This window comes from Tachysurus vachellii, chromosome 1 (genome assembly GCF_030014155.1).
Source record: "Tachysurus vachellii isolate PV-2020 chromosome 1, HZAU_Pvac_v1, whole genome shotgun sequence".
Taxonomy (NCBI): Eukaryota; Metazoa; Chordata; class Actinopteri; order Siluriformes; family Bagridae; genus Tachysurus; species Tachysurus vachellii.
Window position 1 is genome coordinate 35,895,744 of NC_083460.1, and position 17,320 is coordinate 35,913,063.

The 17,320-nt window shown below is 39.0% G+C and overlaps 1 protein-coding gene across 1 annotated transcript in view; it reads left to right on the forward strand.

Moving 5' to 3' along the window:
- Positions 1 to 17,320, forward strand: part of strn (striatin, calmodulin binding protein) — a 52,114-nt gene that overhangs the window by 9,423 nt on the left and 25,371 nt on the right. The window contains exon 2 of the mRNA XM_060884932.1: positions 16,843 to 16,946. Coding sequence (XP_060740915.1) covers positions 16,843 to 16,946 — 104 coding nt within the window. The remainder of the gene's footprint in view (positions 1 to 16,842; positions 16,947 to 17,320) is intronic.

Here is a 17,320-nt window from a genome sequence, read left to right on the forward strand (position 1 = left end):
AACACTTCAATGTTGATTTGAATTGCAAACCTGAACCATATCCTACAGATTCTTATTTTCTTGTTGCATATTTAAAAAGATGACACATTGGGACGCTTCCTACGCATTAAAGTACCAGACCCCAGAGCATCCACTTCCACAGAGACTGTAACCCAATCCAAACAAGCAGTTTAGGGTTTCTGGCTCTAATTTGTACGCTATTAACTGAAGATCCTTTAGAGATATGATCTAAGCCATTAGCAGGTGTGTGGTACAGTGTGCAACATGTAGAAATATCTGCATTATTTAAAAAGGAATTGTGTACAAGTCAGCCTCCTGGCTATAATAACAGTTTACATGTTTGATTTTTCTAGTGGCATTGGTTAGGTTGTAGAATTCAAAACCTGATCTTGTTGTCTAAAAGGACTGATGTTTAGTTGTATAACGCGTGTTGGTCATTGCAATCCAGATCTCTCAGTATATCGGTGTTCACAAGTGCAGGTGATCTTGCAAATGATCTTACATGAAACATTAACGTGTTAACAGCAAGCTAACCAGCTAACTATCTTTTCTATTCTCTAATGCTGATGAACTTCTTAAAACAAGGATTAGTATGGCCAGTGTTATAGATACAGAAGTACTGAGTCTATAACCTCATTTTAAACAGGAATGGTAGTTTAGTGAATAGGACGCTGGACTGTGAATTGAAAGGTTGTGTGTTCAAAACCCATCCCTGATACGAACCCTGGGTCACTAAGCAAGGCACTTAACCCTGACCTGCTCAGTTGTATAAAATAAGATGTACACAATTCTGTAAAACTGTCAATAAAACTGTCATTTTAAGCTGGGAGAATTTGCTCTGTTCACAGAGTGAGCAGCCATATTGGTTTGACTGATCAGGGAAGGGCTTGTTGACTACGCTAAGTCCACCAGTTGAAATGGGCCGTTTCGCTGGATTGTAAGCAGGGAATTACAAGCTGTAATGTCAGTTCGCATGCAGCATTGTACGGGTTGTGCAGATTTGGACCTCTGGTATTCCAACAGTGCAGCTGTATTACATACATAATTTACACATTGTCTTAGGGCCTTTTTACACCTGGTCACTTCATGTGTTTTCTCTGATCCGATAGCTATCTGAATTGTTAAAACTGTTCCATTTACATTAGGCCACATACAGTAAATGCGTCTTGGCGAATCGGATATCAATCCGATCTTTCTACTCCCGCCCAAAATGCAAATATATTTGACCTCATTTTTGGGGTAATTAAAATGGAACACGCTTTGGTGTATGCGGTTTTCAAAATACAATCAAAAAGAAGACGAAAAAACTTGTTACGACGGTTATGCTACAAAAAACAGCGTTTACTTTTTTTTTTTTTTTTGCTGTGTTTTCGCTGGTGACAGCAGTGCATTTTAAGACCCAACGAGACACCTGGGTGAAAGATCACTTGCGAGTGACGTACTTCTGTTTGGGAGGAGTAGAGCGCAGACGTATGTAGCTTGAACAACCACATTCATTTACACCTGTCCAGTTTCATCTAAAATGCGTCCCAGACCACCTGCTGATGTGGTTTGAACGATCGGATTTATATCCGTCTCGAAATCGTTTCGGAGGGCATTTAGACCTGGTCTTTTTACGATCGGATAGCTATCGGATTACAGAAAACACATGAAGTGACCAGGTGTAAGAAGCCCCATAGTTTTGCATGTATTATTAAACCCATACTGGGTGTATTTATATTATATGCATGAAGTGGGAAAAAATCTGATTTTGTGCTCACATGAGAATTTTTAACGTATCAGTGTTGAGCAGTTCAAGACTGGATGAATCATTTCTTTTCTCTTTTAACATCAATCTCTACTTTTCCAGCTTGATTTCCAGTTAATTATTTTCCAGTAAAAGTATATCAAATGTGTTTTTATTCCTTTTATTATTATTTTATCCTTTTATTTCTTCCACTTATTATTCATTTATTCCTCTTATCATTCCTTTAATCCTCTTACTGAAAGCAGAACATTCTGGGTTTTTTTATGCTGTCACGCTTTTTATTATAGTTATATTTTACAAAACAAGTTAGTTATTACTTAAATTATAACCAGTTGTTACCTTCACATGACTTAGAAATGACAAAGGGCAAATTTCACAGTCCTGAAGGGTCCAACTGTACACTAACTAAACATTTCCTTAAAGAAAGCCTATCCATAGCAACAGTTACGTATTTCATTCTTAATAAAACGATAATTAAAAATAATCCGTCTTTTCTCTCATGCACTTTTGAGTTAATGAAGAAACTATAATGTATTAGAACAAGTGCATTTCTATAAACTCATGCTTTGCCTTGCAGTTACATCTGTTAGCTTCGCTGTTCCACTTAATTAATGATCACTTCAGGTTAAAGACTTTCCCCAGTGCTGTGGTGTAATGTTTAATATCAGAACAAACCTGTTGTGAGGGAATACATCTGGATCCTTTAAGAAAAAAGTTGGAGCAACGTCTAAAATGCAGACAGTAATTGGATGGAGTGGAGGGCTGCTGTCTGTATGGGGTCTGTAAACTTCACACTAAAGTGTCCTAAAGTGGAGATAATAGTGGTTTGAGGGTGTAATTTGGCCTCCAACTTGATGTGCTGAAAATGCTACTCACAGTAGTCTCCAGCTGGAAACAGAGCTCTTGTGAAAGACTTAAATCTAGTAGCTAGTTATGTGCTCACTGATCGTTTTAGCATCTGCTCTACACCTGTTTCAAATGTGTGGACATCCTGTGTGTACTGACGAGGACTTGGCCCAGTTGTATGTTTTCCTGCATGTTCATTGTAGGAGGTATGTATGTACTTGGATGCTTTTGCAGCATGCCGTTGGTCCATTTTTCCACCTGAGAGAAACTGGCAGCTCTGAAAGAAGCTCTGATTGTTCTGTAATGACTATTGGTGAGTCTCCAGAAAAACCCTGGTTGGTGAAACCTTCAGGCTATAAGATCCTTTTTCTCCAGATCACAACAACACACTTTAATGTGACTGTAATTCTGGCTGTAAATCAAATGATCATTCATGTGGTTTAGTGAAGTTTTGTATAAGGAGACATTTGCTTATGGAAGGAGTCTCCAGTGCCTGTGTTTTGTAGCAGTCAAGTTTTTCAAAATTGGAGGCAGGTGTACATCAATACCCTTCTCTGTTCTGGTACCGAGGTGGTGGAGTGAACTTCCCCTAGACTTCAGAACAGCCAAGTCACCGTCTTCAAACCACAGGTGAAGACCTACTTTTTCCTGAAGCAATTAAACTAGTGCTAACTAACTTTTCCTGTTTGTTTAGTTATTTTTTAATTGCTTTTTTCTCCTTAACAAATTTTTAGACTCATGCTTTCCTTAGTCTGAAGTAGCGAACCAGTCATTGATGAATTCAATGATGGAGGCTTCAAAGCACTTTTGTATGTTACTCTGTATAAGAGTAAATGCCATAAATGTAAATGTTATTGAGGAAGCAGTGTCGGGGTTTCGTTGTGTTTGTTGCTGTTGTTTTGTCATTTGGTCTTGTTAAGAAACAACTATATATCTGCTATTACATAAGCAATAACCGGAGTGAACTTTTGTGGACGTTCCAGAGCATTAACTATAATTTATGGATTAAAAGTACACCGTTTTGTTCATTTATATGAAAAAAGTGTACACTAGACATCAGGATATGCATCACCATTTCTAGCATAAACTCCTGATAGTTTTCTGACTGTCAGGAAGATAATTTAGGGGCAGTCAGAGTCACAGCTGGTACAGAATACTGAGCAGGATATGACCAAAATATGCGCTACCCTACAGTGTGAACATGTGAAGTTGGAACGTTCTACCAGCGATTCGTTTCTATCGTAATACCACCAGAGATTATAACGTCTTCCTCCTGATAGAGTTTCATTCTCTGGTTGTAGTAGAAGGTCCAGTAGTAGTATTAATATCTTATACACATTCAATGGATGAAAACCTCAGTGGATCTGCTCAATAGCCAGTGAAAACTGAGATCATGATGAAATGGATAGAAATGCAAGAAGATTTTTACCAGAAGGCAAAAAATGGAATTTGCACCTGTTTTGTGTGCACATGTTCAGCATTGAAAAGGTAATGTCATGTCTACTTATAAAGGAACACTCTGGGCTTTGAGAATTTGTAGTTTTTCGTAAGTATTTCTGTTTTTCCTTCTGGGGCAAAATTTTCATAGGAAAGTTTATAAAGAAATAAAAACTGGGCTACTGTAAATTGTAAAATGAAACCCATTCCCAAGATGCTAGGTGCTTGGTCCTAACCCTCTAAAATAATAAGATTTATTTTAATTAAGGTGAAGTCTTAAATTTAAAAAGAAAAAATCAACAGTGTCCTGACTCATTTTATGTCAGACTTGCATGGATCAAATAATTAATTTGTTTATACTGTTTGAAACTGATTTTTTTGTACTGGTTAAAAAAAAAACAAACAAACAAACATGTTGGCCAGGAGTCTTTATTATAGCAAATCAAAAGCATTTACATGGACAAGGAGAAAAGCTGGGTTGCATTTGCCTTACAGATTGAACCAATCAGGTGTAACCTTTACATTTGTTCTGCTGTCATCATATCCTAGTAACGCTGTGTTTTCATGCAGGTATGGACTTAGCAAATGACTTATTATTCTAGTGGTAGGAAGCGTTTCTGCTTATTTGACGATCGTTATTATTTTCCAGCTCTTCTAAAGAAGCATCCTTGTTAACACCTGCAAAGAAAATGGATATTGCTATTATGCTATTAAGCAACATTTAATTAAAATGCTTTAGGCCAACAGGGTGGATGAGATTCTTTTCTGTCTCTGAACTGTTTCCAATTAGCTAAAGAAGTCTCATTTGACACATTATCATTGTTTCTTTCTTGTTTTTGTTTTGCATGTTGTGACATGCTGTTGTTGCGTTGTGTTGTGTTCAATTCAGAAGGATAAAAGTTGTTTTGCATTAAAAAAAACTGCTTTGTTAGCATTCACTCTTTTCATTTAGCCCACACATTTTAATCAGATATGAAAAGAACATGCTTTGTAATTGACACAGATAGTATCGGTGAACAAACCCTTGTCACTCTTGTCAGCTTCACCTCTCTGTTTTCTGTTGGTGGAATCCATATGGATAGACTAGTTCTTGAACTGCTAAAAGTGATTGAATCCATCATAACCAACATAACTAAAGACCTCAGAGCCAGAACATTTCCAGCGATAGCAATTTGACCGCATGCTTAATTTCAAACCAGCTTCTTTTAGCTACTATGGCTAAAGGTAAGTAGCTAAGTAGCTAACTAAGTTGATATGACCATGTAATAAGCTAATTTATTTACTTTAATTGACTAATATGACTGGCTGCTAGAGTTAATTTCACTGTTGGAATTAGAATCAGATATTTATAGTTTAAATAATAATAATAATATTAATGAAATAATAGTGAAAAAACCCCCTGCATGAAGGCTAGACCTTTTTAAATACAGTTATGCCTCGAGATACGGGTTTAATTCGTTCCGTGACCTTGCTCGTATCTCAAATTGCTCGTATCTCAAAGCAATTTTCCCCATTTAAATTAATTGAAATCCCATTAATCCGTTACAGCTCGCAAAATTCCACTCCAGTTGTTTTGTTTGTGTTTTGAATATGAAAAATGTACAGTACCTGTATTTATAAATGACAAATATTGTATAAAACTGGTTTTACTTTACGGAAGATGCACACGGAGGTTGAGGGAGGAGTAAACAGGCGGAGGAGTTAGGAGGAATTTTGTCTCGTACGTACACTTTCACTTTTGTTCACTTGCTCGCTACTGTACACTTTTTGTACAAAAATTTGTTCGTATATCAAGGCAAAAATTTGGTCAAATCACAGCTCGTATCTCAAAAAATTCGTATGTCAAAGCACTCGTATCTCGAGGCATCACTGTATATTTATTGCAGAAGAAAAATTGAAAATAGCACCACAGGGGCATAAGAAATGTAGATACATATTAGCACATGTTATTAAGTGTTACATAGAACTGCTTTCTGCACTAAAATCAAACAAAAATCCCTGAAGTGTGTATGTGAAGCACATTTAGCTTTCTCTTATTTTGCAGTATTACCCTAGCTAACGCTATCTAAACACAACACTGCTAAGTGTTGTTTTCTCTTCTCAAGTAGCTGTTTTGCTTTAATACCTAGCCACATTTGCTAACAATGAGCATTAGATAACTTTAGGCTGTTTATTTATTTGTTTAGACCAGTAAACAAGGTTGCTAGCATGTTAGTATTGAACTTTGTAAACCTGTAGCCAGGGTTGCTAGCGTGCTAATATTAGACTAAGTACGTCAATAAAATTGAATGCATATAGTGTCACCCAAGACAAGAAACCAAGAAATATGGGTGAATAAAAATTAGAAATAAAATATAAAATCTCTTTAATGTTGCCACTGTGTGCCCATTAGATGGTGGTTAATATTTTCTAACATTTATCGTTAACATATTTTCAGTTCTTTAGACCTTTTCTTGAAGTCTGCTTTACCTTAAAACTGAAAGAACCTCAAGATCAGTTGCAATAAATCAGGCTTGCAATTCAAAATAGCAAACTAGCTGACAGTCTGTGAGTTATTCAAGCCCCTCTACCCACAACTTGTTCCAGTTCTCCACTTTACTAACTCCCATACCCACATCATGTCTGCAGTCGATCAACACCCTCCCTGTGCCATGTTGCTTTTGGAATAAGTCCCTTTTTCCCTTCCACACAGTGGAGCGCTGTGTGTACACACCTCACCTCATCACGTCTCTCTAAATACTTACACAGTAAACCACACACACACACCAATGACCATTTATTGATGAGTTTGAGATGTAAGATGGCATGTGGATGTGACACAGCCACATAAACAAACACCTGTTGGAACAAACGATTGCATTTTAGCATTTAACTGCAAGCGGTTTCAGTTGAAGGGGCTCGTTTATACGAGATGCTACCCAAACGTACAGGGCAGATGTGCTGTGGATTTCATCAAACACACTCTCAATAGTAGAAGTGTGTTTGGATTCTGACATAGATCCAAAGTATTGCGTCTTTTGTTTACCTGCCCCGCTTTTTACCTTGTTTACATTGTACTCACAGCAGCATTTTTTGTTGGGCTGAAGCTCTGACTGGTGGATCTGCTTTATTTTACTCTTCAGTATAGAACTTTACTGTTAAGAACATTTCTACAATCAGCATTACTACAATTACAGAAATGATGTTACTGTTGAGGGGGCAGGTGGCTTAGTGGTTAGCACGTTCGCCTCACACCTCCAGGGTCGGGGTTCGATTCCCGCCTCCACCTTGTGTGTGTGGAGTTTGCATGTTCTCCCCATGCCTCGGGGGTTTCCTCCGGGTACTCAGGTTTCCTCCCCCGGTCCAAAGACATGCATGGTAGGTTGATTGGCATCTCTGGAAAATTGTCCCTAGAGTGTGATTGCGTGAGTGAATGAGAGTGTGTGTGTGCCCTGCGATAGGTTGGCACTCCGTCCAGGGTGTATCCTGCCTTGACGCCTGAGATAGGCACAGGCTCCCTGTGACCCGAGGTAGTTCGGATAAGCGGTAGAAGATGAAGGAATGAATGTTACTGTTGAATTCTCAAATCTGATTGGGCAAAAGTCGTTTCAACTGCGAGGCCAATCAGAGTTATCGTTTCTATAGTTACAGCTAACACATGGCTTGTAACGGCTATTTTATTATTTTAACCTTCTATTTTACAAAGAAAACTATAATCGTTGACACGGTAACATTTTCTATAAGGAAATCATTTATTTATTTAAACTTTAGAACAAAAATACTGACATTGAGGACTCCTTCCATAATCAGAGATACAGCTGTTGTTTTCTGTTTATTTTTCCATTGTTTGTGTGTTTGGTGGACTACTTGTCAGGCAGCCACATTACAAATATGTGAAGCTTTGTGAATCATTGCTAACTTGTTGGTACTACAGGGGTGGCAGGGCTGAGGGGTATACAGGGGAAAACAACATACCTGTCAGGTTTGCTGTCATCTACAGGAGCTGGGTTGTTTCTTGACCTGCTTCAGTATCGGACTGTTAAATCAGTAGTGATGTCTGGAGATGTCTGAAGGCAAGATGACCACTCCTTTAAGGAGAATTGAACTTGAGTGGCTTGTTCAGTTGACCAAAATAGACACACGGTGCACGACTGATACAAATGTCACATGTACTATTCTTCTGGCATGTGTTTTTTTTTATCAGCTAATTCCAGTTTTCCATCCATTAAATCCTTATTATTTGACAGCTATCCACCTGAGAGGGTGAAGGCTAGCAAATGCCTCTGTTCGATACATGTGAAGCTAGCCAATCATATCATTTCAACCTGCTGCTCATCCTGCACCACATTGTAGCATTACCCACTCTATATTGTATTCATCCCCTTCCGCATGTTGTTCAGTTCAGTTCAGTAATTCCTCGGTTGGGTGTGATCGACATGCAAGAATCCATCCCTTCCACCCAGGCAATGTGGCCTACTTTTCCCCTTTGGTTCTCTGCCATGGATGGCTGTGGCAATGTCTGGAGTTAATCTCACCCAATCTCACAGCAATGAGAAAAACAATTTTCTCTTTCCCCCCATTCAGGAGAGCAAAAATCTCTGCTCTCAGTATGTTCCTGTATTCATCTTCGGTAAATACTTTATTCTGGTCAGGGGTGCACCGGACTGGGAGTCTGTCCCAGTAACACTGTGAGGCAAAAATACACTCTAAAACACTATATAGGGCTCTACGTCATTTTTACACTGCTTTACACTTCGGGTCATGTAGAGTTTCCAGTTTACCGTACAATATGTTTTTGAAAGGTGGTAGGCAACCCAAGATCATTGAGGATACCCAAGAATGCTGAGGAGCCTCAAGAACATGGAGGTGATCCAATAATGCTGTAAAGACATAGAAATGCTGTGGAAACCCAGGAGCTCCGAGGAGACCCATGAACGCTAAGGTGACCAAGGAACTCAAAGGAAATCCAAGAACATGGAGTAGACCCACACCTCCTAATTTGAGGATTGGTCAGAATTAAGAAAATGAAATGAAATTTTAGTCGTCAGATATCAGGCCACTGACTTTGACCTGATGGTTGTGTCTGAGTAGCAGCGCTATAATCAGACAGGGAATTTCTTCCTTGTTTTGCCTTGTCTCTGGTGGAGCCTCCTCTTCTATCCCAGAGATTCTGTTATGTCTGTGTCTGCTTTAAGACTTTCCCCTCTAAGCCTGTCAGAGATATTCTCATGGGATGTGCGTGGGTTTGGACTACGTCACTGTGCTATTCCTGTTGCTGAATTTACCCATGTTGTTTCTTTCTCATCTCTCAAATCTTTTTTCACTTTCTCTATTCCTCAGTCAATTCAAAGGGAAGGCATTCTCTAATCTGCATGCTGCTCCTCATCCTCCTCCTCCTTCAGCTATTAGTGCAAGTCTGTGATCAAATAGCTATTTTAAGGCATGTATTGTGAACGTTGTTATTGCAGTAGATACTCCTGCTGTATTTGTGTGGGATTTTTATCAGCTTGTGCTTTTATATGTATTGGACTGTAATTAGCTCGTTTTCTCTGGATCATTGAGAGAGAGGATTTTTTTTAGAGCTCTTTGATTCTTTTTCAAGTGAAATGTAGACAGACAGACAGAGAGACACAGACAGACAGAGAGACACAGACAGACAGAGAGACACAGACAGACAGAGAGACACAGACAGACAGAGAGACACAGACAGACAGAGAGACACAGACAGACAGAGAGACACAGACAGACAGAGAGACACAGACAGACACAGACAGACAGAGAGACACAGACAGACAGAGAGACACAGACAGACAGAGAGACACAGACAGACAGAGAGACACAGACAGACAGAGAGACACAGACAGACAGAGAGACACAGACACAGACAGACAGAGAGACACAGACACAGACAGACAGAGAGACACAGACACAGACAGACAGAGAGACACAGACAGACAGAGAGACACAGACACAGACAGAGAGACACAGACACAGACAGACAGAGAGACACAGAGAGACATAGACAGACAGAGAGACACAGACAGACAGAGAGACAGAGAGACACAGACAGACAGAGAGACACAGACAGACAGAGAGACACAGAGAGACACAGACAGACAGAGAGACACAGACAGACAGAGAGACACAGACAGACAGAGAGACACAGACAGACAGAGAGACACAGACAGACAGAGAGACACAGACAGACAGAGAGACACAGAGAGACACAGACAGACAGACAGACAGTGAGACACAGATAGAGAGTGAGACACAGATAGAGAGTGAGAGACAGAGAGTGAGAGACACAGAGACAGAGAGTGAGAGACAGAGAGTGAGAGACAGAGAGTGAGAGACAGAGAGTGAGAGACAGAGAGTGAGAGACAGAGAGTGAGAGACAGAGAGTGAGAGACAGAGAGTGAGAGACAGAGACAGAGAGACAGAGAGTGAGAGACAGAGACAGGCAGACAGACAGTAAAGGAAACAAAGAAAGCCAGATGGTGAGAAATGCCCATAGATGGACAGTAAGACAGAGACAGATGGACATACAGGCAGGCAGACAGACAGAAAGACGAACATAGCTGGACAAAGTAATGCAGATAGAGAGGAAAAAGAAGCAAAGGATAGATGTAGGAACGAAAAGACAGACATGCAGACAGAGAGAGGGACACAATCACAGAGGCAGATAGAGAAAAATGTGCATAGACAGACAAAAAGATTCAAGAAAGAGACTTAGATTGGGTAGAGACAGACAGACAGAAACAGAGAGAGAGGCAGATCATTGAACAGCAGTATTATTGAGGTCCTCTAAACTCATCTCTACTCATGAGTGGAGATGCAAATGATTTAGCAGGTAATTTCTTCAGAGGGAACTTTGGGGAATTTGAACGTGTCCAGTGCATTATTGCACACACGTGTGTGCGTGTGTGTGAGAGGCTTTGGAGGCTGTATTAAGAATCTGTGATGCTGTTTCTTGAGATCCAGTGCTCCACACACACAAGTTGGCATGTTAACAACCACTTGTGTGCTGCTTTCTCCCCATTGACCAGACGTTCAGCCTGTCAGCAGGAGAACTCGTGGAGTATGAAACATAATCCTTACGGGAAAGCATTTCTGATTGCTCTAATGTTGTCTGCTTGTTTTACAATGCGAACATTAAAGGTGCAGTTTGTCATTTTTAGAGCCTTCAGCTGCCTGCAGAGCGAATCATCATGCAGTGAAAACATTGAGAATCCTTCCCATTTCTCTCAGAATGAAGTCATCCATCTTCTGGTGCTGCTTCAGCCTCATGTGGTGGTGTTTTTGATAAGAATAAGAGTTTTGCCTAGAGCAGTAGCTAGTATTCTATATATATGTGTGTGTGTGTGTGTGTGTGCGCGCACACATTCACACACAAATTCACATACATACATATAATACATATATGTGTGTGTGTGTGTGTATATATATATATATATATATATACGGAATACGGAAACCTCATACAGTATGTCCAAATTTTGTCAATTTCATATTTTTTCACATATCGATGCTATTGGTCAGTCCCCACGTGGGTCTGTTATTTTTACAAGTTATTAACCAATCTAAAGTCTTGAAAATAGCTTGCATTGAAAATAAAGTGCATTGCAGGTAAGGTACGGCGTTTTTTAATTTCCTGAAAAATAACGGTTTTGGAGATACGAGGATTCCGCCTGACAGCGACGAGATATATATACGTATATATATATATATATATATATATATATATATATATATATATATATATATATATATATATATACACGTGTGTATGTATATATATATATATATATATATATATATATATATATATATATATATATATATATATATATATATATATATATATATATATATATATATTAGTGTGTATACATGTGTATTTATAGAAAAGACAAAAAAGACCCAAGTAGCCACATAGTTGTTTGTTTACTCTTAACAAGTTAGTTATTTTTAAAATGATAATTTTATGTTGATAAAATGAAAATGATATTTTACAATGATAATGATAATTATTGTTTAGAAGTTCTCATATGTTTAAATGAGTTTCCTTTGTCATGTGGAAAACACGTCTATGACAAAGCATCGACACATCCGAGCCTTTCCTGACCTTGTAAAAACAGCTATAGACATGTTTTCCAACCTTGAGCAGGTGTAGCATGCAGCACTTAATTGATTTGTTCCCCTGAAATAGACTTGTAGCCCCCTCTTCACTGGTGGAGATATAAGACAGATATAAGTCTCTTATAATGCAGTGCAACTTGTATCCTGGAGAACAAAGCAGTGACTCCAGAAATAAACGAGTCATCTGTATTCAAGTATACATTCATTTATACAGTACAGTTTATGTTGTAGTGAGAATTATGTTATCAAGAAGGAAATCTAGTTTTGTGCTTTTTTACACACCCCTATCTTTTTATAGAGCAGCACAGAAGAATTAAAGTGAGAACTGGAGTGGATCATTTGGGTTACCCAGTTTCCTCTGCATCTAGGCCACTGTTCATCCTGGAGGTTCCCTTTGAAATGCCTTCTGATTTCATCATTTACTCTCTCTCTCTGTCTGTGTCTGTGTGTGTCTGTGTGTGTCTGTGTGTGTCTGTGTGTGTGTCTGTGTGTGTCTGTGTGTGTGTCTGTGTGTGTGTCTGTGTGTGTGTGTGTGTGTGTGTCTGTGTGTGTGTGTGTGTAATGCATCTTAAATAACCACTTGCAATAATTTCTGCTCAAGGAAGGACATCAAGGACATTTATTACATCTGTCTTCTGCCACATTTCTTTCAGACAGGAATGTTTCCTGAATCGTACATTTTGTACATGTTATTTCAATCATGCTGTCTGCTAACAAAACCTATAGATGCACAGGCAGCGAAATCGCAATAGATGCAACTGCTCTCAAAGTGTGACCTTTATTTGTTAGCCCAGTGGTACAGAGTTCTACCATTTAGTCTACTAACTCTCTCTATATTTTCCAGCTAGGGCAGTGAAGCAGGCAATTCTTTGCTGTCCAAGACATCATATCATGGCACTTTCAACTGCGATGCTTGTTAATACACGGCATGAACAGCACCATAGTCACTGGACTGTTGAAAGTTTATCCTATTTTTAAAATTTAGAGTTTTGATTGATGCAGATAGTACTGAGTTAAACCAAATAACCTCATATGTCTGCTGAAAGGGTTCCAAATGTCTGCATGTTGGTCGTCTGCCATGTCAGTCACCTTCTGGGAAGTAGGTGGTTCTTGGCTGTGTTTATTCATGTAGCTCAAAAGAAGTCTGGCTTGTAAGTCTAAGCCTCATCTAATATAATAATACATAATATATAAAAAGGTATAATTATTCTTTATTCATATTTAAAATACCACAGCATTGATTCAGCCATTTTGTGAACACTGCACAACACTTAACATTTCACATGATACAACAGTTTCATTGTGCATATGAGCCTGTATTCCTTCAAACATTCATCTTTAAATGAAGGACGTCTTTTCATGCACGAATGCTATTATTAAAACGGAAGGTATGAACAGAATTAGATTAACAAATAAATGCACTGCCAAATAGATGATTTTTTTATTTGAATTGGGAACTCATTATTTAATCCAGAGTAGATTGAGAGCAGCATTAGCTAAATTTGGCTAAGCTCATCAATATTGCATCTGATTATATTTAATTAAATAAGAAAGTTTGATCGTGATCAAAATGCATTCATCTTGCAGTCCTAATGGGATGAGACTTATTCACGTTCAGCGTTGTGAGTGTATGATGCCAGCAAAGTGGACAATCATAGTGTTTGAATCTGAGTGTAACACAACTGAAATGGAAGAAAGATGGAGGGACAAAGACGTTTTTATGAATACAATATAGACTTCCCTGTTGCATATAGATACCTGTACAGCTATAAATCAGAGATGGAGGTAGCAGAGATGAGTATGATGAGGTTCTCTTTAGGAGTGACGAGGATGGACAGGATTAGGAATGAGCACATCACAGGGACAGCTCAGGTTGGCTGTGTTGGGGACAAGGTCAGAGAGGCTAGATTGAGATGGTTTGGACATGTACAGAGGAGGGAGATGGTTATATTGGTAGAAGGATGTTGGAGATGGAGCTGCCAGGTAAGAGGTAAAGAGGAAGACCAAAGAGGAGATATATGGATGTGTTAAATGAGGACATGAAGTTAATTGGTGTGAGAGTAGAGGATGCAGAGGAAAGAGTTAGGTGCAAACCGATGATTCCCTGTGGCAACCCCTACCGGGAAAAGCCGACAGAAGAAGAAGACCTGTACAGCAATAGCATGAAACATCAGAATGGAATAACGTGATCTCTGTGACTTTGAACGTGATATGGTTGTTTGGTTTGGTTTCAAAAACTGATAATCTCTTGGCAAAACTTTTACTCAGTCTTTTAAAAAGCCTTCAGCTGTGCAGTTAAGGTTTTATTATTGTTCTTGGCAGACCGGAATGGAACCCGAAGTGATCTGCTTTTTAGGTTGAGATGCTTTTCTGTTCATCATGGCTGCAAAGACAGGTTATTTGAGCTAATGTAAGTTTCCTGTCTGTTCATTCTTCTCTAACTGATATACTGTATATAATACAGTAAAACAGACTAACTCATTAACACCGCAGCCATTTGAATTAGCTTTTATCTCATTGACTGATGAACGATGTGGCAACTCTTCCAGTATTCTAGTGAAAGAAACTTATTTATTTTTTTTTTTAAATCAGTCAAATGTCAGTTAGTTCTGAAACAGTGAATCAGTAATACTCTCTGTGGCACTACACATGATGGAAATTAACTTCTAACCTTCTCTCCTCCCTTCTAAACTGTTTTCCACACAGATTTAGACAAAGATAAATCTGCGCTCCTATGAGATGATATGATAGAGAGTGAGAGAGAGAGAGAACAAGACTTGACACCAATAATGGTGTTTCATGGCGAGCTTTCCTGTTATCCCATTATTTTTTACACTAAATATATCATAAAAGTGATCTAGACTATTTTAATTTCTGTCAGGGTGCAAATATACGTGTTACGTAAGTGGTGGGGGAGTTTTTCACGCACTGAGGTGCTCTTGTTTTGGTGCTTGTCAAAGCGTGTGTATTGAATTGTCCACCAAGACATTTTTAACCACAACGTAGTTATCGCTTCCCATCCCATCTCCCTGACACGTGTAAGCGTGCATGTTTGTATGTCAAGGTGATTTATTTTTTCTCCCCTTGATGCACTCACATAGACTCCTAAGCACTCCGAAGTAATATCGCTGAATAACAGACTGTTCAGGGGGAATGAACTCTCTATGATCAAGTCCATTAACATAAAAAAGCAATAATCATCATAGATCATTGTGTTGCTGTGCAATTTTTTTTTAAATTAAAATAACGGAGAGAGACGTGCCAGGGCTTGGTGGTCTTGAATAGCTTGCCCTTTCACAGTCATGGTTTTCTATGCGTCCATTTACTGTAGTGCTCATCCTGTACATGGGGCCCTGGTGTCTGTCCCAGGAGATTTGGTGATGCACAGTGACGCACCCATTCATGCACTATGGACAATTTAGATATGCCAGATGCCATGTCTTTGGACTGGGAAAGAAACTGGAGTACCTGGAGGTAAACCCGGAAGGGGCAGGAATCAAATCCCCCAACCATATTTTCATATTTTTTTTGTAGAAATCTTTAATGAATGTTTCAATATAAAACTGATATTTGTAAATGCAAATAAGTGCCTGGGCCCAAAAGCCACATTAGTGCAGATCACAAAGACAAGAAAGCATAGAAATGGGCTTTAGCTTATTCCAGCAGCTCATTCAGTTACGTTTGTGTAACATGCAGTTCAGGATTGTAAAGATCATTTATGGGGTCTTTCTGGTGAGTTATTTTTCCAGTCCCAAAGATTTTTCCACCAAACACAGACTGACTACTAATGGTTTCTTTTGGATGTGGTGAGGATTTTGTTTGTTTTCACAAAATGGAATTATTGGACCTTGGTGTTTCGGATAGCAGTACAAATGGTACCACTTGTTATGTCCTGTTACAATAAAGCCATCATTTTTAAAAGAGCACTTCTGGATTTTTGTTATTTGAAAATACAGGAAAGGGAATTGTGAAACAATATGAAGATGGAGAAGCTAGTATATTATTTGACCGAATGTCACTTGGACACTTGTTAAACATCACATTCCAGATGTATTCTCCCTTTTGCTGTAATAACAACAAGCTCCACTCTTCTGGGACAGCTTTCCAGTGGATGTTGGAGGATTTGTGTTCATTCAAGAGCATTAGTGAGATCATGCACTGATGTTGTTTGAGGAGGCCTGGTGTGCAGTCGATCTGTGAGTTTTTCCACTCCAAACTAGACCAGACATGTCTTCATGGAGCTCGCTTTGTGCACAGGGGCATTGTCATGCTGGAACAGTGTTGGGTCTCTTAGTTCCAGTGAAGGGAAATTGTAATGCTACAGCATAGGAAAACATTATAGGCAAGTATGTGCTTTCAGCTTTGTGGCAGCAGATTGGGGAAGAACCACACCTGGGTGTGATGGACAAATGAAGGCAAAAAGATCTCAAAAAATTCCAGCATACAGTGAATAGGATAAACCCAGACTGGTCCAGATTAGTGCTAATTACAAATGTGGACATCAACATCACAAACACAGAGTCATAGTTTTAAACCCATGTCAGTTTCTCAAATTGCCAGTTTGGACCAGTTCTTTCATATTTATTATAAATCTGTCCTTTTTATTTGCGAATGCAAATTCACAACTTGAATGTACTGTAGTTGCCTGCATATGGTGTAAGTGCTAACAGTGTTATGCGTTTGTGTGTTTTCAGGCTCAGATTGCCTTCCTACAGGGTGAACGGAAAGGCCAGGAGAACCTGAAGAAGGATTTGGTGAGGAGGATCAAGATGCTGGAGTATGCTCTGAAGCAGGAAAGGTCTGAACACGACTCATGCTCACTCACATCCCCAGTGTCTAAGTTTGTATGTTGACTGAATAATGTGTTATAATAACTACAGCATGTAACTTTTTTGTTGTTGAAAATTTGTTGTTCAAATTAGCATTGGAGCTGTGATTAAATAATAATATGCTCCAGTGTTGCTGTAAGTCATCCCGACCTTTGGGACTTTTGGCTACTGCTCACAAGAGTGCGAGTCACAGCACTGTCTCTGTTGGGTCCCTTAACAAGACCCTTGTCTCTCTGCAGATATACTTGTATCCTGTCTTAGGGCCATTTTACACCTGGTCACTGCATGTGTTTTCTCTGATCCGATAGCTATCTGATTTGTTAAAACTTTTCCATTTACATTA